We start from the raw sequence: 20510 nt of genomic DNA on the forward strand, positions 1-20510 counted from the left end.
AGATTACAGGGAAATAATTGGGGAATTAGACTGATGGGAACGCTGTGAGTGCTGCAATAGACTTGATGGGCCAAATGGCCTCCAATACCGTAAAGAGATACGAAAACAAAGTTTCAAACTTTTGATGACTTGTGAAGGCTTCAGAAGTTAAATTACGAATGCCACCACATTCCACAACACAATTGTAACTTTAGAAGTCATGGAGGAGTTATCTTGAACATAAACAATGAGATGTTTAGTTAAGGGAAATCTGGTGATGCTGAACCCATGAGATGATCAATCACAGGTCCTAAATTTGTAACAGGCTGAGATTCAACCAGCATCTTCAGCAAAAGTGTAATTCAACAATATGAGTACTCTCTAAGCCATTGCTTTCAATTAAGGTTGAACAATATTAAAAATTTTAATTGGTAAGAAATTGCAGAGTTGAAATTACAATTCTTTCTTCTGTTAGTCTGTTTAAGAACATGTGGATTAAAGTCTATGTTCAAAGTGCAAAGAAAGACATTTTCTATGTATTATACATTTGTATTCTACAACATATCAAAGCCTAAGACATATGGTAGCAAATTTAAGGAATTTTGTAACTGCCCTTAACCATATGTTAAAAATTGAGCTTTAAACTTGCCAAATAAATGACCAAATTCTCTATTGTCATTTCAACTTTCAGGGCATCCTGTGACATCCTGGGCCATACTCCACTGAAAGTTTGTCTTTCTTATCTAAGTGATAAGTTTATTTCAACTGCAAAATTACAAGTTGCACACTGAAAGCAATACAACATGAACCTGTGTACATACTTCTTAAACAGATATACGATCAGCAGATAGTACAGAACTAGTTCTTGCCCTGGTGACAGTCACTACCAATTTTCCTGCAGTAACAAATAGCATTAAAAAACCTGCAGTAACAAATGGCACATGGATCACAACAAGGCAGAGTATGACCAAAGCAGGACTCCAAGTGTCGCACACATCTCCTGGGTGAACGCTCTGATCTGTCCAGCTTGACTGCATTGGACACTAGCTGCAAGAGAAAACATTAAAGAATGTGAAATGCCACATGCCATTTTTTAATTGCTCCAATTCTGCAATATGAATAATTAGCCACATTTAATGTTTAAGCACGTACTACAGTCTATATACACTATGATCCAAATGGCCTCCTCATCCAACAAGGAGATAGAATACTGTAAACCTGGTACTATGTAAACCAGCATGGCCTCTTCCATGTGTAGATTTGGAGGTGGCTAAACCAACCTGGGCTAGCCCGGGTAGGGAAGGTGTCCTGACATTCAGCAGGACTAAGCCTGTCAATAGGCAGATGAACCTGAAGAGGAGATGGATGCCTCCAGGTTAGTCTGCCTGAAGAAACACAAGGCAACATAACAGACCCCATAACAGATTAGTTGAGGCTGAGATTGACAACAGCGCAGGCCTTGTAGGTGACGGAGTGGACAAGGCCAGCCAAACACAATGTAACAGAGCACGGTTGTTGAAACATCTCAGGTACCTCAATGGCACAGTGACATTGGGACTGACATGACTACTAATAATTGTCTGAAAATATTGAGTCATTCATAATTTTGTTTTATTTTAACTAAGAAACAGTTTTAAGACAAAATACAATTTATATTAAAGAAATTTAAATATTAAACAGCACAAGAATGTGTTCTAATGCTGAGGCAGAATAGAGGATAACGAAATTTCATTGAATCACTGTAATGCTTTATCTTTAAATTCTGTAAAGCTATTTTGTATAAAATTTTAAAACATTTGCTATGAAAAGTCAAATTTTAGATGTAATTAAAACTTAAGCAGTTTACTGAGCAGCTTAAGCATCAGTCATCCTGTTTTTGGCATAATGATGTATGAAAATTGAATTTACCTCAGGATTGGGCATCATCTTCTCTGACATATGATCTTCCTTTACCAAGTCTATTGCTCCATCCAATCTGGGTTCAGTCAATGGACCTGAATTCAGCAAGTTAATATAATTCATAAAATCTCCTTCCTGTTGTTCATAAATCTCAAAGCATGAAACTGTGACTTGGTCGACTGCAATAATATTGACCAAAAATAAGGACTACCTCACAAACCATTCTCCTTCTTCTACCTGAACACCTTGTTCCATCTTAAAATAATGAGAGCCACTTAAAGGAATTGTGTTCTACAACATCAGCACCCTCCAGGAGAAGATTGGTGGAAAAAAAAAGAACCAAAAGAATTGAGTGAGAAGCAACAACAAACAAAACTGACAAAGTAAACTAGAACAGAAAAATAAGAGATAATAGAAAGACACTCCATCCCAGCTGCCAGCCGTACAGGAGATGCACTCAATGGTAAAGTGAAGTTTAAGGGTAACTCTGCAGTTGTTATTTCTGAAGCTGAAATAGCACAAAAGAGTACGTTCTGGATGTAATGTTAGGGATATCCAATGTAAGTTATGGACAGGTATATGTTGCTACTTAAAACAAACTCTAACAAGCTGCCTACATACATTGGATGAGAGTATTTGATTAACTATAAACACAGAGCCAACTACTCATTTGTCTTCTGTTTGAAATACATTTTTATAAGTCTTCTCTGTGGAATCCGTACCATGCTCTCCTCCCGCCCTCCCATTGGAGCCCTCAACCCATTCAATATTCGGGTTCCCGCAGTGGATAAAATGCAACGGTCAATTGAGGTTTAGCGGTAGATAATTACTCACATTGAGAACCTCAGATCAGGATTAATGCAGAGAGTGTTGAGTTAAATAGAGATGGTTAATACACACCTGCAGCAGAAAATAGGGTTTTGCCCCTGCTGAGAAATGGAAGGTCGGTGTATGTGGTCACATCCCTAACGGCGTTGGAATCCAGTTCAGTTCTGTTGGTACTAGAGCTGAAAACAACCTGTAGAGCGCAGCAGTACAGCAGCACGGCATTAAGCATGATACCTGTAGGATAAAGGCACAACATTCAGCTAGAAGCAACAACCCAGCATGAAAAAAATAACCTGTTTCTACTAAGGCACCGCACAACAACCATACTTCATCTATCATCAGCATAAAATGCATCTGCTAAAGTTGGATTTAAGAAGCCACTTTGATTAAATAATCTCCATTTACCAAAAAAAAGAACGGCTCATGAAATGGAAGCAAACTTTTTTCCCCAGTCAGTGGTTGCTGAGAGCTGCTACCTATTTTTGAGCTCCTGCGTTCACAATCCCTGGTTTATATCGACTGGATGGATTAACTTCAACGTCACACTGACGCCATCGCTGAAGTGGGATTTGGATCCACCTCTAGCAATGTTTCTTTAAAGTCAATTAATTTAGATTCTTGTTAGTCTTGACTAAGTGGATTGCATTCTCAGCCAGAAGGCTGTACATTCAGGTCCTACTCCAGAAGGCTGAGCACAAAATCCGGTATACCACTTCAGTCCGTCGCTGAAGAGTGCTCAACTATTGGAAGTGTTGTCTTTCCACAAAGCATGAATTGAAATTCCACCTGCCCTTTCGGGTCCCACGGCATTATTTGACGAGCTCTTCCTAGGGTCCCATCAATTATTTATCCCCCAGTCATCACTGCTTAAAAAAAGTCAGATAGAAATTTGTCCTCAGCTGATAGTGGAACGTAGCAGCAGATCTGAGGACAAAGTTCAGCACCAATATGATCTGGTTATTGATTTTAATAAAATTTCCATATAGATAAATTGCTTTTGGTATAAGAAGTATGCATCCTGAACCTTACTTTGACCAAAAATTCACCATTCAATTTCTTTGATTGACGCTAAACACCAACATGTCTTTTCAACTTTACCCCCTGCCACAATTCAGGGAGTACAGATTACTTCCTTCTTTCTTTTTATTGAATGTATGTAATAAACTGACTTCATTTTGTTTAATAATAGTTTGTGTTTTGTCTAATTCTTGCAGTCTCCATGTTAGTTATTTGATGGTTAATTGATGATTTAGGAATTATCAAACAATGTGATACCTTCCTGCTGGCTGGATGGGTGAATCTCCTTTTAACACTCAAGAAACTTGGTACCATCCAGGACAAAATAGTCCCCTTATCAGCTGCCCTTCCATCAAAGTAAATATGTCCCTACTACCACCTGTGCCATCCACTGTGCTTTCCTTGACAGCTCCCTATATAACTGTATTCTCCGCCAACTTGAATGATAAGAGCATTAGGTGCATGGGACTACCCCATTTCCAAATCACACACTATTCTGAATAAGACATTCTGATAAATAGGGGCATTTTTGTAGAACAGCGAGACCCAGGAGTACAAGCACTTGGCTCCCTGAAAGTGGCGTCACAGATATCAGAATCAGAACTAAAATCAGAATCAGATTTATTATCATTGACTTAAATGATGTGAAATTTGTTGTTTTGCGGCAGCAGTACAGTGCAAAGACATACAATTACTATAAATTACAAAAATAAATAAACAGTGCAAAAGAGAAATAATGAGGTAGTGTTCGTGGACTGGTGAGAAATCTGACGGCGGAGGGGAAGAAGCTGTTTCTGAATCGTTGAGTGTGGATCACTGAATGAAGCAGAGCCGCTGGCGTGCCTTTTTCGTAATTGCATCAATGTGTTGGGCCCAGGATAGATCCTCTGAGATGTTGATGCCCAGGAACTTGAAGCTGCTCACCCTTTCTACCACTGACCCCTCAATGAGAACAGGTGCGTGTTCTCCCGACTTCCCCTGCCTGAAGTCTGCAATCAATTCCTTGGTCTTGCTGACGTTGAGTGCGAGGTTGTTGTCGCGACACCACTCAACCAGCTGATCTACCTCATTCCTGTACGCCTCCTCGTCATTATCCGAGATTCTGCCAACAACAGTGGTGTCATTGCTGAATTTATAGGTGGCGTTTGAGTTGTGCCTAGCCCACACGGTCATGAGTGTAGATAGAGTACAGCAGTGGGCTAAGCACGCATCCTTGATGTGCGCCTGTGTTGATTGTCAGCAAGGAGGAGATGTTATTACCTATCCACGCTGACTGTGGTCTCCCGATGAGGAAGTTGAGGATCCAGTTGCAGAGGGAGGTACAGAGGCCCAGGTTTTGAAGCTTGGTGATTAGTACTAAGGGGATAATAGTGTTAAATGCCAAGCTGTAATCGATAAACAGCAGCCTGACCTATGTTTTGCAGTAGACAGGGTGGTGAAGAAGGCTTTTGGCAAGCTCGCCTTCTTTAGTCAGGGCATTGAACATAGAAGCTGGGATGTTATATTGCAGTTGTACAAGACATTGGTGAGGCCGCATTTGGAATATTGTGTTCACTTTTGGTCACCCTGCTATAGGAAAGATGTCATTAAGCTGGGAAGAGGTCAGAGGAGATTTATGAGGATATTGCTGGGACTCAAGGGACTGAGTTAGTGAGAGGCTGAGCAGGTTGAGACTTTATTCAATGCAGCATAGGAGAATGACGAGTGATCTTATGTATAAAATCATGAGGGGCATAGATAGGGTCAATGTGCATGGTCTTTTTCCCAGGGTTGGGGAATCAAGAACTAGAGGACATAGGTTTAGGGAGAGAGGGGAGAGACTTAATAGAAACCTGAGGGGCAACTTTTTCACCCAGAGGGTGGTCAGTATATGGAATGAGCTGCCAGAGGAAGTGGTTGAGGCAGGTACATTAACAACATTTAAAAGGTACTTGGACAGGTACATGGATAGGAAAGGTTTTGAGGCACATGGGCCAAACACAGACAAATGGGACCAGCTTAGATGGGAATCTTGGTCAGCAAGGACTAGTTGGGCCGAAGGACCTGTTTCCATGCTGTATGAATCTATGACTCTATTATAGCCAATTACGAAAAGGGCATAATGAGCCAGGAAAGATTTATTGCTTGTCCCCAGCTGCTTTTGTCAAGCTGATGGGGAGAAGGCGAATTGCATTCCATATGGTGAAGGGAATCTGTAATGTTAGGTAAGAAGTTCCAGGACTGGTAATCTAAATAGTAACAGAAAATGCTGGTGACCAGGAAACTGGTGGATGATCATAAGAACTCATCTTGGTCATTAATATGCTTTAGGCAAGCAAATCTGGTTGAAGGTGACACAAATTTTATAAAAGCCATAAAAGTAGGGGACATGATCCAGACAATTTTAAAGGTTGGAATAGTTTGAGCGGCCTGCATGAAAGCTTAAAGACGCGTAAGGCCCTTTCAAAATAAAGGTGTGAAAGCAGCACTCTCAGAACAAAAAATGGTATGGTCTGAAGTCAGCATGGATTTCTGAAAAGGAAAGTGATTTGACAAAGTAGATGACACTTTACTCTGTACCCTGTTATTATTTTTACCCTGTACTACCTCAATGCACTGTGCAATGAATTGATCTGTACGAACAGTATGCAAGACAAGTTTTTCACTGTACCTCAGTACAAGTGACAATAATAAACAAATACCAATACCAATACACCTCATTTATCCATGTTATACTGCTGGAGTAACCAATGGTATAGATAAGAAAGAATTCCTGGATGTAGTATAGTTGGATTTTCAGAAGGCCTTGATAAAGTCACACTTAAGGGCAGCACTTGGGGTGGCACCACAGTGCAGCAGATGATGCTGCCCCACAGCCCCAGTGACCTGGGTTCAACCCTGAACTTGGGTGCTGTCTGCGTGAAATTTGTACATTCTTCCTGTGACTTCATGGGTTTCTTCTGGGTACAACAGTTTAGAACATAGAACAGTACAGCACAGGAACAGGCCCTTCGGCCCACCATGTCTGTGCCAACCACGATGTCAATCTAACTAATCCTATCTCCCTGCACATGGTCTGTATCCCACCATTCTCTGCCTGTTCACATGTCTGTCTAAATGCCTCTTAAACATTGCTATCATATCTGCTTCTGTCACCTCCCCTGGCAGTATGTTCCAGGCACCTACCACTCTCTGCGTGTAAAACACTTGCCTTGCACACCTCCTTTAAACTTTCCCCCCTCACCTTAAACTTAAGCCCTGTAGTATTTGGCATTTCCACCCTGTCGGCTCACATCCCAAAGATACGCTGGTTGGTAGGTTACGTACAACATAGAACATAGAACACTACAGCACAGTACAGGCCCTTCGGCACACAATGTTGTGCTGACATTTTATCCTGCTCTAAGATCTATCTAACCCTTCCCTCCCACATAACCCCCCATTTTCCTATCATTCAAGTGTCTACCTAAGAGTCTCTTAAATGTCCCTAATGTATCTGCCCCCACAACCTCTGCCAGCAGTGCGTTCCATGCACCCACCACTCTCTGTGTAAAAAACTTACCCCTGACATCCCCCTTATACCTTCCTCCAATCACCTTAAAATTATGTCCCCTCGTGTTAGCCATTGTCGCACTGGGAAAAAGTCTCTGACTGTCCACTCGACCTACGCCTCTTATCATCTTGTACACTTCTATCAAGTCACCTCTCATCATCCTGATGCTGCTGCAAGTAAGTTTTTCATTGCACCTGTGCACACATGGACTTGTGCATCTGACAATAAACTCAACTTTGACTGAAAACAATAACACATCATTAAATGCATCAAAATGTTTAAATACATAAAAGAAAACTATATTAGTTAACTAACTACTTGCATTAAAACTTATCATCCATGATCCCCACCATCGGGGCTGTGCCATCTTCTCGCAGCTCCCATTGGGCAGGAGGTACAGAAGCCTGAAATCCCACATCACCAGGTTCAGGAACAGCTACTTCTGTTCAACCATTCGGTTCTCGGACCAACCGGCACAGCCCTAATCACTACCTCAGTACAGCAACGCTGGGACCGCTTTGCACTACAATGGACTTTGTTTTTTGTTCTAATTGTGTTCTTTCTTGTAAAAATTGTGTATAATTTATGGTTTACTTGTGAATATTGTGTCTCTGATGCTCTGTGTCTGTGATGCTGCTGCAAGTAAGATTTTCATTGCACCTGTGCATACATGGACTCGTGCAGTGTCTCCAATCCCCGTGACTCACCACTTGTGACACTTGCCAACCAGAAAGGGGCCCAGTTCCTATCCAGTGTTTGCCAACAACCTGCCAATGGTCTAACCGGTCCTTGCCAACACCACCCCCTGCCCACGGAGCCGTCCTTGTCCTCCAGGACCTGTGTGTGGGCAGCTAATGGAAGGGGGGGGGGGGGTTGTTGGTGTCCGTGAACTCACCAGACTGTGCCCGCTGATGACCAGCGTGCACTCCCCTGGCACCACTTTCACCATGGAGGTGAGGTTCGGAGAGGACAGCTTCTCTGAGGAGCTGTACCCGTTGATGGACCAAAAGGAGTCACTCATCCACTCTCAGGCTTGCCGCAGCTCCTCATGGACTTCGTGAACGGTGTGTTTATTGGCTACTGTAAATTACCTCGGTGTAGGTAGGTGGCAGGGGAGTAGAAGTGGAGTTGATGGGTGTGTGAGAGACAATAGGTTACAACGGAGAAATGGATTGATGAGATTATTGAGAGCCAGCATACACATAATGGCTGAATGGTCTCCTCATTCTATGCTGTAAGGAAATATAAAAATATGAGAAACTGTGCAGAAATAAAGCATGTGGGATTAGGAAACAGAGAGTAAGAAAAAATGGGTCTTGGGGTGGTAGGCAGTGACTGGTGAGGTATTGCAGGGATCATTGCTTGGGCCCCAGCTATTCCCAATACACATCAATCATTTGGATGAGGGAACTAGATGAAATTTTCCTGAATTTACTAACGACACAAAACTGGGTGGAATTGAAAGTTGTGAGGAGGATGCAAAGAGGCATCAAGGTGATTTTGATACGCAGAGTGAGAGGGCAAATACATGGCAGATGCAGTACAACAGGGGTAACTGTGAAGTTATCCACTTTGGTGGGAAAAACAGAAAAGCAGTATTACTTAACTAGAGATATATTGGGAAATGTCGATGTACAAATGGACCTGGGTGCCCTTTTGCACCAGGCACTGAAAGTAAACACGAAGGTGCTACAAGCAGTTAAGAAAACAAATGGGATGTTGGCATTCATTGCAAGAAGTTTTGAGTAGAGGACCAAGGATGTCTTACTACAATTATGCAGAGGCTCATTGAGACCACAGCTGGAGTATCATGTGCAGTTTTGATCTCCTTGCAGAAGAGAAGGTATATTTCCCATAAAGGGAGTGCAATGGATGTTCGTTACACCGATTCTTGGGATGCTGAGAGTGTACAGGTATACTCACACAATGCATTGTGTACCAATGCTGGTGGTGTGCAGGCCCTGTAGGACAGGCAGTAAAATAATCTTTTACAGCACCAAGGGACCAGCTTGGAACTGCAACACAGCCTGAAGCTTGGGGCACTCAGAAAGAAATGGGCTTGGGCTGAGGCAAGACGTATGTCAGATTCTGTGCCCTCTTATTTTTTGTGGACATGCGACGGGATTAACTGGATAACAACCCAGGAGATTATTCTACAGGTATCTTGAATTCTCCTTATTAACCTTCAGGGATACTCAAAGGGGATGCCCTTACTCGCTTCAAAGAGAAGTTCTACTACGACGTTTGCTTTTATTCCCTGGGGTAGCAACTTACCAGCTGTCGACTTAAAAGAGCACTCTCTGACTGCCAGAGAAGGGTCTAGGGTAATTCCCTATGGTTGCTAGACATAGGTCGGACTCGTTCTAAGTCTCCCTTCACTTATACTTATTATTCCTATTCCTTATCCCATAAGAAAGTCCGTATTACGAGAACGTCTTTTAATATATTTTTATCACGAGTTAAAAAGTATGATATTCAAGCAGATAAAACGGTACACAAGATAAGAAATAGGTTCTCCAGTATTATCTTAAGCGACTACATATGAAATAAGTAATTAATGCTTACAGAGCCAAACGAGCAAAGCTGTTTGCTGAAGGGTTGTTCAGTGTCCTTAAGTCAGGATGGTCGAACGAACCTCTCAACAACTCACACAGGGGGTTTATATACGATTTTACTCAGGAAGTATTGCTAACAGTATTGCGTCTTGCTGGTTGCTGCTTCTGTGGTTTCCATCAAGATACTGTACTCTTATCCCGTCATCTCTACTGCTGACTTTTTGACAGAACATTGAAATATTGCAAGTCAGGTTACACCCTTAGGTCTAGACGGCGAGCAATTCACCTTGACATTTACAATCTAAACGCAATGTTCCATATTTTATCCAAAGTACATGGACTATTACATACATTGAATCATCAGCACCTGTTGCATACCGTCACAGACAGGACTTTCCAAGGCAAGTTTTCATGTTGACAGTTGGATGCCAGTGTTGTGTCTGCACCTGAACAGCTTGGTTAGAGATGTAGCTAATTGTGGCCAGCACTTCAGTCTGTATGTTGTCAGAACCTAGAGCCTTTGCTCTATCCAGTACACTCACATATCTTTTGATGTCACATAGAGTGAATCAAATTGGCTGAAGATTAACCTCACTGTTGGTGGAGACCTCAGGAGGCAACCAAGAAGGATCATTCACTCAGCTCTGCACTCTGAAGGTGGTTGAAAATACTTCAGTACTGACTGTTGCACTCATTAGATTGGTCCCACTCTTACTGAGAACAGAGACTTGTGCCTCTTGTGAGTAGCTGTGTTGTCACCAGCACAATACCTGCTTATTTCCCAAATATAATTTATTTATTTGGCATGTAGATTAACCTATCAATGGAGAACTTATGTTCCAAGATTCAAAAGATCCACTTTTAACTACTTGACTACACATTTAAGTCCAAACCATCCAATTGGATGATCAGGGTTTTACATGTCGACGGAGCGGTGTGGGGGGAGCTTCGCCCTGTGTCTGGCCCCAGGGGTGTGTGGTGGGGCAATGTTGAGGGGGCTTCACCCTGTGCCTGACCCTGTGTGAGTTTCAAGGTGAAGAGTCAAAGATTGAGAGGGGATCTGAGGAGGAGCCCTGAGGGGGCTGGTGGAGGCATTTTTTCAGGTAGAGGGTGATGGGTGCATGGAACGAACTGCCAGAGCAAGTGGTTGAGGTAGGTACATTAACAACATCGGATAGGTATATGGACTAGAAACGTTTAGAGGGATATGGGCCAAACGCGGGCAAGTGGGACTGGCGTAGATGATGCATCTTGGCCGGCATGGACCAGTTGGGCCGAAGGGCCTGTTTCTGTGCTGTGTGACTCTACGACACATGTCACAGGTTTGGAAAGTGCTCTTAAAAAAACCTTCATGAGTTGCTGCAGTGCATTTTGTAGATAACACTCAATGGGGCGAACATGGAGTTTAATGAATAAAAACTGCTCTGATTCATGTTATTCTAGTCAACATGGGTCATAATTTCCTTCACCACTGCCGCATAATTTTCAGTGTAAATGGTCATTTATTATAGAGACAACGATGCCTTGAGCAGACTAATGGCAAAGTAAGTGCACTTTATTAATTCAGGCAAGTATATCTATAAAAAGTTAGTTGAATGAAAGGTGGAAGAGACCTTTGCTTTTTAAGTTTTGAATTCAACAAGGCTAAAACATTTAAATTGAAATAATCAGAAATCCATTTGGAACTAAAAAAGGAGCTTGTTTTCTCCGGCACGTGACTGAGGTAATTATTTTTCCTGCAGGATATGGATTTGTAAATGAGTGTTTAATGAGAAAGAATCTTGAAAGTACTTATAGCTACCATACCATGAATTTTGAAACCATTAAAGGAAATGTTTTGTGTCTGATTACCTTTTCAAATATCATGCCTTATTCATACGTGGGAAGCGACCACCACTAGCAAAGACAAAATGTATTGCTTATTCCTGATTGCTTTTGGGAAGATAGTGGTGAGTTGTTTTCTTGAGCCTGTAATCTGTATGGAAGGGAAGTATCCGCAGTTACCTGGTTGTCAGTTCCAGGATTTTGACCCATTACCAATAAAGGAAAAGCAATATATTTCGATGTCAGTATGGTGTGTACTTTGGAGGGGAACTTGCAGGTTATGATGCTCCTGTAAACCTGATGCCATGGTCCAACTAAGTGTCAGAGATCACAGATTTGGTGGGGGAGCTGTCAAAGAAACTTTCACAAGCTGCTGCAATGCATCTTGCAGGAAGGATTTACAGTAATTTTTAGGGTGCTGGATGGGTGAAAATAAAGCAGGCTCTTTTGCATTGGCTTCAAGCTTCTTGAGTGCTGTTGGAGCTGCACTCACTCAGGCAAGTTTATACTCCTGGTTTGTGACTTGCAGGCAATGGAAATGCTTTGCATTAGGAAGAAGTCACTCACAACAGGACACCCAGATTCTAATGTGCTCTGGTAGTCACAGTTCTTATATGGTTGGCCTCATTATGTATCTGGTTCATGGTTTCCACTGAGAATAAGGATGGCGAAGGATTTGAAGATGGCAATGCCATTGAATATCACGGCCGCACACCCCGCTTACACTCTGGACCCTTGACTCACATTCCAGATTAATGAGCAAGTCAGGTGTCAGACCATCTGAATTTCCAAATAATGGGATGCTGGATGATCAGAGTTGTATTGCACTTGGAAACAAACCCACCACGGCCATAATCTGAAGAAGTCCCCGTGTAACACTAGCCTACCCCACACACTCCATAACTTACTGCAACATCTGCCTCCCCAAACAGGAGCTCCACACACACAATTCTCCACTCCTGGTGCACACTAATGAGCCTTGTTACATTTGCCTTATGTTTATCCTCCACAAACTATATCTCTTGATTCACTATGAAGTCAATAGATCAAAAGATTGATTATAATAAAGGTCTCAGGATTGATCTGCTGATAAGGGCGTTACGGTAGCACAGCAGTTAATGCTGTTGCCTCACAGGTCCAGGGACCTGGATTTGATCCTGACCTTGGGTGCAATCTGTGCAGAGTTTGCATATTCTCACTGTTACCACGTGGGTTTCCTCTGGCTGATCCAGTCCCTACCCATATCTCAAAGCAGTGACGGTACGTTAACTGGCCATTGGAAATTGCCTCTTTGTATAGGTTAATAGCAAAAAAAAATCAAAAGGGGGTTGATGGGTGGGTGTGAGAGAATCTGAAGGGTTTAGGGGCACCCCTGGGAGCTGGCATGGACCTGATAGGCTGAATGGCCTCCTTCTGTGTCATTTCAGTGTAAATTAAGGATAATTACCATTGATTATTAATCCCAGTGTCCTACTACTGATGCAAATCTATTATCTAATTGCTGAGTTTTTCCTTTCCCACCACAGTAATCTGCAGGTCTCATACATGGGGTACTGTATTCAAGATCCACGGAACCATGAATCACGTTGACAGACTAGCTATATTTAAACAACTTCGTTGCATTTTACTGAATTCATGCAGATAATCTTATTGGTAACAGACCAAGATGTTCTTTGTGCATCTTTGCATCACAGACGGCTGGTATATCAACAATAATGCCATAATCCCAGAACATAGCTAATCATTATAGATGGTTGGCATGTCAACAGTAAATCAATAGTTCATTCAATATTTGCTGACATTTTATATAATAAAGTGCTAATGCACAGTGAACACTGAGTCCTCAGCGCAATTAATTATCTTGGACCTTTTACCAAACTGGCTGTAGATGGAAGACCTTAATTTGTAAATGTAACAGGAAAAAACCTCAAACAATGATTGGTGATTTTGTGCTTTTATTTATTGCAAAAAGCTAAAATGTTGCTAAATTAGGGTGTGTTTTAGTTTTTAACTTACACAAGAACTGAAAGTAATCCACCAGTGTGTTGATCTTAAATGTCAGCCGAGGCACAATTGGTAGCACTCGGCTGCGATGAACACAGTGGATGATCATCGAAGTCTAGTTTAGCCATATATCCATGATTTTCATAAAGCATCTGCTGAAGTTACAGAAGCTGGTCAAGATAAGGAACATCAGCCAAACTTGATACTTAACATCAGTCTTACTTGATATAGTTGACCGGGAGAGAGTTCAATGATGCAATAAATTAATCCACATGATAAAATGACAAGGTATATTTGGATTATATTTCTTTTATGTGAGGCAGCTATTGAAAAAAGATAGAAGTGTACTTTTTGACAATGCTCCTGGAGTGAATTTTCGAAAGATAAGGAATGAGTTGTTTGAGATGAGGTGGAAAAGTAAGTTGTTACACCAGATGGTAAATCAACAACGAGATTGCTTTACCAACTAGATGGCAAAGAAGTGCATACCATTAAAAATAGAAACTTCAAATCTTTAAAAACTATAAGAAATAGAATGCTGTAGAATAATTCTTCACCCTAAAAGTCTGATTTCCTCAACTATTCCAGCAAACTGGAAGATAGCATGTACAACACCACCATTTATGAATGGAGAGAGAGAAGTTATTATCTATGAGCTAGTATTATCTAGTATTAACTGTGAGCATCAAACAATGTGCTGGTGGAATTCAGCGAGTCATGCAGCATCTGTGGGAGGAAAGAAATTATAAGGATAAGATATCTTTTATTAGTCACATGGACATCGAAACACACAGTTAAATGCACCTTTTGCGTAGGGTGTTCTGGGGGCAGCCCGCAAGTGTCGCCACGCTTCTGGCGCCAACATTGCGTGCCCACAACTTCCTAACCCGTACGTCTTTGGAATGTGGAAGGAGACTGGAGCACCCGGAGGAAACCCACGCAGACACAGGGAGAACGTACAAACTCCTTACAGATAGCGGCTGGAATTGAACCCGGGTCGCTGAGGCTGTAATAGCGTTACGCTAACGAGTACAGCTGCAGTAATGCCGGTTACCGGTCTCGGGAGGTCTGCCTAATGAGGAACAAATCCTCAGGTGAGATTCCGTTGTGGGTTTTAAAGGACGATCCGGACTCCCTTGCTTCATTGTCCCTTCTTGCTCTGGCATCTCTTTATTTCCCCCCTCCAAGGCTGCAGCTGCTGCCTCACGGTGCCAGGGACTGGGGCTCAACCCCGACCTCCGCACTCCGTGTGCATGGAGCTCACGCGTTCTCCCTGCAGCCGTGTGAGTTTCCTCCCACGCCCCAACGGCGTGCGGGTGGGTTGATTTGCACACGAGTGCGATGCATAAAGTGACTGGTAGAATCTGGGGGGGGAATTCTAAAATAAAATGGGATTGATGTCGGGTCAGTGGATCAGGAATAGACTCAACCTGCTCTACCTGTGGGTAAAAGGGGTGATTGGGACCAAGGTGTTGAGGGTAGACAGAGGGGGACATTAACAGGTGGTTAATGGTCAGCACAGACCCGGCGGGCCGAAGGGCCTGTTTCTGCGCCGTATCTCTCTGTGACTGTGACTAACCGCTGCACTACCGTGCAATGTTTTGGATCGAAACCTTACATCAGGACTTGAAACGTCGACGATTCCTTTCCTCCCACAGATGCTGCTCGACCCGCTGAGTTCCTCCAGCAGATCATTTGTTGCTCCAGGTTCCAGCTTTTGCAGTCTCCTGTGTCTCCATTAACTATAAGCAAATTAATTTCATACCAATTGTCAGAAAAATGGTCGATTCAGGAACAAGGTAACAGGAAATGGAACCTCATAATGTGATTAGTCAGAATTTATGTGGCTTTATAAGAGCAAATTATGTTTGACAAATCTAATGGAGTTTATTGCAGATACACTGAAAGGGAGGGAGTTCTAGGATTTAGACCCAGCGATGACGAAGAAGTCATTCTAAATCCCTTCAGTTCCTTGATCTCACCTCAACCTTGGTTCTCTAATATGTCTGGTAGGTGTTTAGGCCCTCTTCCAAGAAGATATTCATAAAGGATTTGTTTAATGTACCTGTCAGCTTCTCCGAGACGTTCAGTGCCATCCAGGAAAGAACATCCCACTTGATTGGCACCCCATCAACCACCCTAAACATTCATTCCCTCCACCACCAGGTACAGAAGTGTGTATCAAACGGATCATTCTTTGAATTACAATGCACTTTATTTTTTTTGTCCTAATTGTGTTCTTTCTTGTATAATTTATGTTGTTAATTTATGTTTCTCTTGTGAATGTTGTGTATCTATGTGCTTTTGATGCTGCTGCAAGTAAGCTTTTCATTGCACCTGTGCAGACATGTACTTATGCACATGACAATAAATTTGACTTTGACTTTGAGCGGCAATATATTTCTAAATCAGGATGGTTTCAACTTTAAAGTGGTGGTGTTCCATGTTGAGCCTCTTTCTCGGTGGTAGAGGTCGTGAGTATGGTACGTGCTTTCAGAGTATTCTAGGTGAATACCTGCAGTGTGTTTTGTTGATAGTACACACTAAAGGTTCTGTGCCTGGTGGCGGAGGGAATGAATGTTTAGGGCGGTTGATGGGCGCCAGCTAAATGGTGCGTTCCTTCCTCGATGGCACCGAGCTTCCTGGGAGAAGCTGGCAGATATATTAAACAAATACTTTATGTCTATCTTCTTGGAAGAAAACCCAAGAACTCACCAAATATGGCATGGTAGCATAGCGGTTAGCGCGACACTATTACAGCGCCAGCGATCGGGGTTCGATTCCCGTCACCATCTGTAAGGAGTTTGTACGTTCTCCCGTGTCTGCGTGGGTTTCCTCCGGGTGCTCCGGTTTCCTCCCACATTCCAAAAACGTACGGGTAGGTTAATTTGGGTTTAAAATGGGCGGTGCGGACTCGTTGGGCTGGAAGGGCCTGTTACCACGCTGCAAAATAAAGGTTAAAAAATTAAAAAAAAAATGTTAGAGAACCAAGGTTGAAGTGAGACCGGGGAACTGAAGGAAATTAGAATGAGTAAAAACATGGAACTTAACCATCTAAGATACAAAACCAATAAATCCCAAGAACCCAATGATTTACATCCCAGGATTTTGCAAGAGTTGGCAATAGAGATAATGGATGCATTGTCATCACCTTTCAAAATTCTACAGATTCTGGAACGGAGGGTAGCGAGTGTGACCTCACTATTTAAGAAAACAGGGAGAGAGCAAACAGGGAATATAACCTGTAGCCTAACACCAGTGGGAGAGTAAATACTGGAACCTTGGATGAAGGATGCAATGACAAAATAATAATAGGACTGAGTAGAGTCAGCATGGATTTATCAAAGGAAAATCATAATTAATCTGGTGAAGCTCTTGGAGGATGTGACTTGTAGAATGGATAAAGGGGAATCAGTCGATATGGTGTATTTGGATTTTCAGAAAGTGTTCGATAAGGTCCCACAAAGGAGGTTGGACAACAATGTCAGAGCACATGGAATTGACGGTAAATGTGCTGGCATGATTGAGATATGGTTTAGAAGAAAGAAGAATGGGAAAAACAGATCATTCTGCCACTGTTGTAATTAGTGAGGGAGCACGGCTGTAATTAGTGGGGGTGCACGGCTGTAATTAGTGAGGGAGCATGGGGAACAGTGCTTAGGCCCTAGCTATTCACAATCTACATCAATGTCCTACCTTTATTAGTCCACCTACAATGTGTCACCTCACACTTATCAGGATTGGTCTAATGTTGGGAGTAGTGGGTGGCACAAGGATCTGGGGCCCTCTTCTTCACAATCAATGCCTTAGGCATAAGGAAATCCAGATACCCTGGAACATCAACATTTCACAATCTATGTCAATGATTTGGATGGGAGGATCAGGCATAACATAGTCAAGTTTGTTGACACAAAACTGTGTGGCTGTATGGGCAGTGAAGAGGATGCAGAGAGATTTCAGGGCTACATGGACAGACTGACAAAATGGTCAAGGGCATGGCAGATGGAATACAATGTGGAAAATGTGAGGCCATCTGCTATTATTATTGTATCAAAAGGATGTAACCTTTTTTTTTAAAATGGCTAGAGAATGGTATTCAGAGGGCCCTGCTTTAATTTTTTAATGTTATGAATGAAAAGGGAAGTTTAATGTTTCTTTTTCATCCAAAAAGTGGACATTACTATGTGATTTCATGCACCTGGGGTGGTGGAGGGAATGAATGTTTAGAGTGGTTGATGGGGTGCCAATCAAGTGGGGTGTTCCTTCCTCGATGGCACTGAGCTTCTAGGGGGAAGAGTGGAAAGAAAGGGTGGCAAAGGCAGAAACCCCAACAAGTTTTAAAAATGTACCTGTAAAATCCCTTAGGAAGTCCAACACTTACCAGCTGAGAGTTGCGTTGTGAGAAAAGCCCGACATTTTTGGACAGCGAATCATGGGTCAACAGTAATTGAAGCAAAATGTTGTAGTTGTTGGAAATCTGAAGTGCTGAAGATATTTAGCATGTCAGGCAGCAGCTGTGGAGAAAAAAAGAGCTATGATGAGAAGTCATTGATATGATACTGTAAATCTTTCTCTCTTTACAGATGTTGTCTAACCTGAGAAATATTTCAGTACTTTACGATTCAATACTGTGGTTCAAATTCTCCTGTGTGCTATGGTAAATGGTGTTCATATGCATTAATTCCCTGTCTTGTGGAAGAATTCCAATAGGTTGAGAGCTTCAAGTTCCTAGGAGTGAACATCACCAAAAGCCTACCCTGTTCCAACCACGTAGACGCCATGGCCAAGAAAGCGCACCAGCACCTCTACTTCCTCAGGGGGCTAAAGAAAGTCAGCATGTTCCTGTTGACCCTCACCAATTTTTATAGATGCACCACAGAAAGCATCCCATCATGGTGCATCACAGCTTGGAATAGCAATTGCTCTGCCCGAGACTGCAAGAAACTGCCAAAAGTTGTGGACACAGCTCAGCACATTACAAAAATCAACCTCCTCTCCATGGACTCTGTCTACACTTATCGCTGCCTTGGTAAAGCAGCCAACATAATCAAAGGCCCTACCTACCCCGGACAGTCTCTCTTCTCCCCCCTCCTACCGGGCAGAAGATATCAAAGCCTTAAAGTACTTACCACCAGACCCAAGGACAGCTTCTCTCACGCTGTTATAAGACTATTGAGCGGACAAACCTCTTGTACGATAAGGTGGACTCTTGACCTCAGAATCTACCTTGTTATGGCTGTGCACCTTATTGATCTGCCTGTACTGCATGGTCTCTGTAGCTGTAACACCATATTCTGCACCCTGTTCTTGCTTTTCCCGTGCACTACCTCAATGTACTAATGTGATGAAATTATCTGTACCGATGGCATGCAGAGCAAAGTTTTTCACTGTATCTGGGTACATGTGACAATAATAAAGCCAAGTTACCAATCTAAGGCAACAGTTTGCGATCATAGAACAATCATCTCCAAACACAAATTAAATGAACACTTGTTGCAAAACCAGACCAATCTCCATGGACATAAACGCAGCCGCCGCTGTCACAGAATGAGGGAACACCTCGCTCAAGACGACCTGAGCAGCCGGAGCGGAGCGGCGCGGCGCATGCTCAGTGTACACTGGTCGGACCAGGCTGTAGTACCACAGCGCATGCTCAGTGTATGCTGGCAGGACCAGGCTAGACAGCGCATGCTCAGTGTATGCCGGCCGGACCGGGCGATAGGTCCACAGCGCATGTTCGGTGCGGTGTGGATCAGCTGACTGATCAGGTGGTGTTGGGGAGATTGTGTCACTGATTCCTGGCGCGGCAGCTTGGGGCCAGCGACATGGGCTCTTTCAACGAACTCTACTTCAATGTGGATGACGGTTACCTGGAGGGCTTGGTGAGGGGTTTCAAGGCTGGCATCTTGTCGCAGGGCGATTACCTGAACCTGGTGCAGTGTGAGACCTTGGAAGGTGAGGCGGTCAGTCCTGCCTTCAGGGCCTGTCACTCTGTTGGGGAACGGGGGCTGCCTGCGCGCCGCCTCTGTGGCGCTCCGGCAAGAACGGTTGCAGCCACGTCCCTTTCCTCTGTCCCGCTCGCGTAAATCGCTGCGTATTGTTTCCCCATGTGGCATAGGTTACGTGTTGGACTGTACCTCGTTCCTGGGCCTCTCCGTGAGGCCTGGCTATCTGTCTGTCAAGCGCAGGAACGGGGAATGCTGTTTGTAGTCTGATGATAATGGACGTATCATTTCCAGTTTGACGTTTGGCTGTGTTAGAACTGAAAATGCAGTCATCTAGAGCCTATTTTGTTCTTAAAGTTTTCATTTTGATGGTATTTTCAGTGGTAGAATTGCTTTACGTTCAGTTGCTTATGGTTCCTAGTATGTGCAGTGACTCTGAAGAACAATGTTAATTTTCAAATAGTACAGCTTTGGGAAAGGATAATCTGAGGAAAATGAAGAGGTAAAGAAAGAAGTTGAATCAACAATTAGAAATGCAGGAGACGTTACTTTGGAAGTGGCAATATATTTTGCTGATATAATAAGGATTTGGTTTTAAAAAGAATTCACAATTAGAAAATCAAAATGACACGAATAGCTGCTGTCGTAGCATTTACTAGTGATGATAATGAGGTGCAAGAAGAGATCAAAAAAGAAGAGATCTGAACCTGGTGCAGATTGTGACCTTGGAAGGTGAGATGGTCAGTCCTGCCTTCAGGGCCTCTCTCCTCTGTTGGGAAACGGGTTGGGGGGGGGGGGAGTAACATTCTTTTCCTAAATCCTTCTGCCCCATAATATGCTGATTTAATGGTACTGGTTATTAAAGGTGAAGTAGCCAACCCTTTTTAGGACTGTGTAATTTGAATGTAAATTCCTGATCATTAATAC

The 20510-nt window shown here is 42.9% G+C and overlaps 2 protein-coding genes across 3 annotated transcripts in view; one reads left to right on the forward strand and one right to left on the reverse strand.

Annotated features, from left to right (window-relative positions):
• Positions 1 to 177: 177 nt before the first annotated feature.
• On the reverse strand, positions 178 to 19211 carry LOC127577112 (agouti-related protein-like). 2 transcript variants are annotated; one of them, XM_052028010.1, is made up of 5 exons: positions 19066 to 19211; positions 18020 to 18152; positions 2779 to 2940; positions 1888 to 1973; positions 178 to 1026 (listed from the first exon to the last, which is right to left on the reverse strand). In XM_052028010.1, exons 3-5 carry the CDS (start codon positions 2933 to 2935, stop codon positions 838 to 840), a joined length of 432 nt encoding a protein of 143 aa, XP_051883970.1. In that variant the 5' UTR covers positions 2936 to 2940; positions 18020 to 18152; positions 19066 to 19211; the 3' UTR covers positions 178 to 837. The 2 variants fall into 2 exon arrangements, with proteins under 2 accessions (XP_051883970.1, XP_051883972.1); XM_052028012.1 differs by lacking the exons at positions 18020 to 18152; positions 19066 to 19211 and adding an exon at positions 3112 to 3193.
• Positions 19212 to 19359: 148 nt separating this feature from the next.
• The window catches only part of LOC127577114 (V-type proton ATPase subunit d 1-like), a 32411-nt gene continuing 31260 nt past the window's right edge, over positions 19360 to 20510 (forward strand). Inside the window, 1 exon segment of the mRNA XM_052028016.1 lies at positions 19360 to 19593. Coding sequence (XP_051883976.1) covers positions 19464 to 19593 — 130 coding nt within the window. The 5' untranslated portion in view covers positions 19360 to 19463.

The sequence above is a fragment of the Pristis pectinata genome, chromosome 13 (genome assembly GCF_009764475.1).
Source record: "Pristis pectinata isolate sPriPec2 chromosome 13, sPriPec2.1.pri, whole genome shotgun sequence".
In the NCBI taxonomy this organism is placed as follows: Eukaryota; Metazoa; Chordata; class Chondrichthyes; order Rhinopristiformes; family Pristidae; genus Pristis; species Pristis pectinata.

Bases quoted from the DNA above. Each gene is read 5' to 3' on its own strand.
- LOC127577112 (XM_052028010.1), bottom strand. From the start codon at position 2,935: ATGCTTAATGCCGTGCTGCTGTACTGCTGCGCTCTACAGGTTGTTTTC. The intron at 1,974-2,778 runs GTGTGTATTAAC...TGCTGAATTCAG, and splicing joins AACCCTATTTTCTGCTGCAG to GTCCATTGACTGAACCCAGA. The intron at 1,027-1,887 runs GTAAATTCAATT...TTTCTCTTGCAG, and splicing joins AGATGATGCCCAATCCTGAG to CTAGTGTCCAATGCAGTCAA.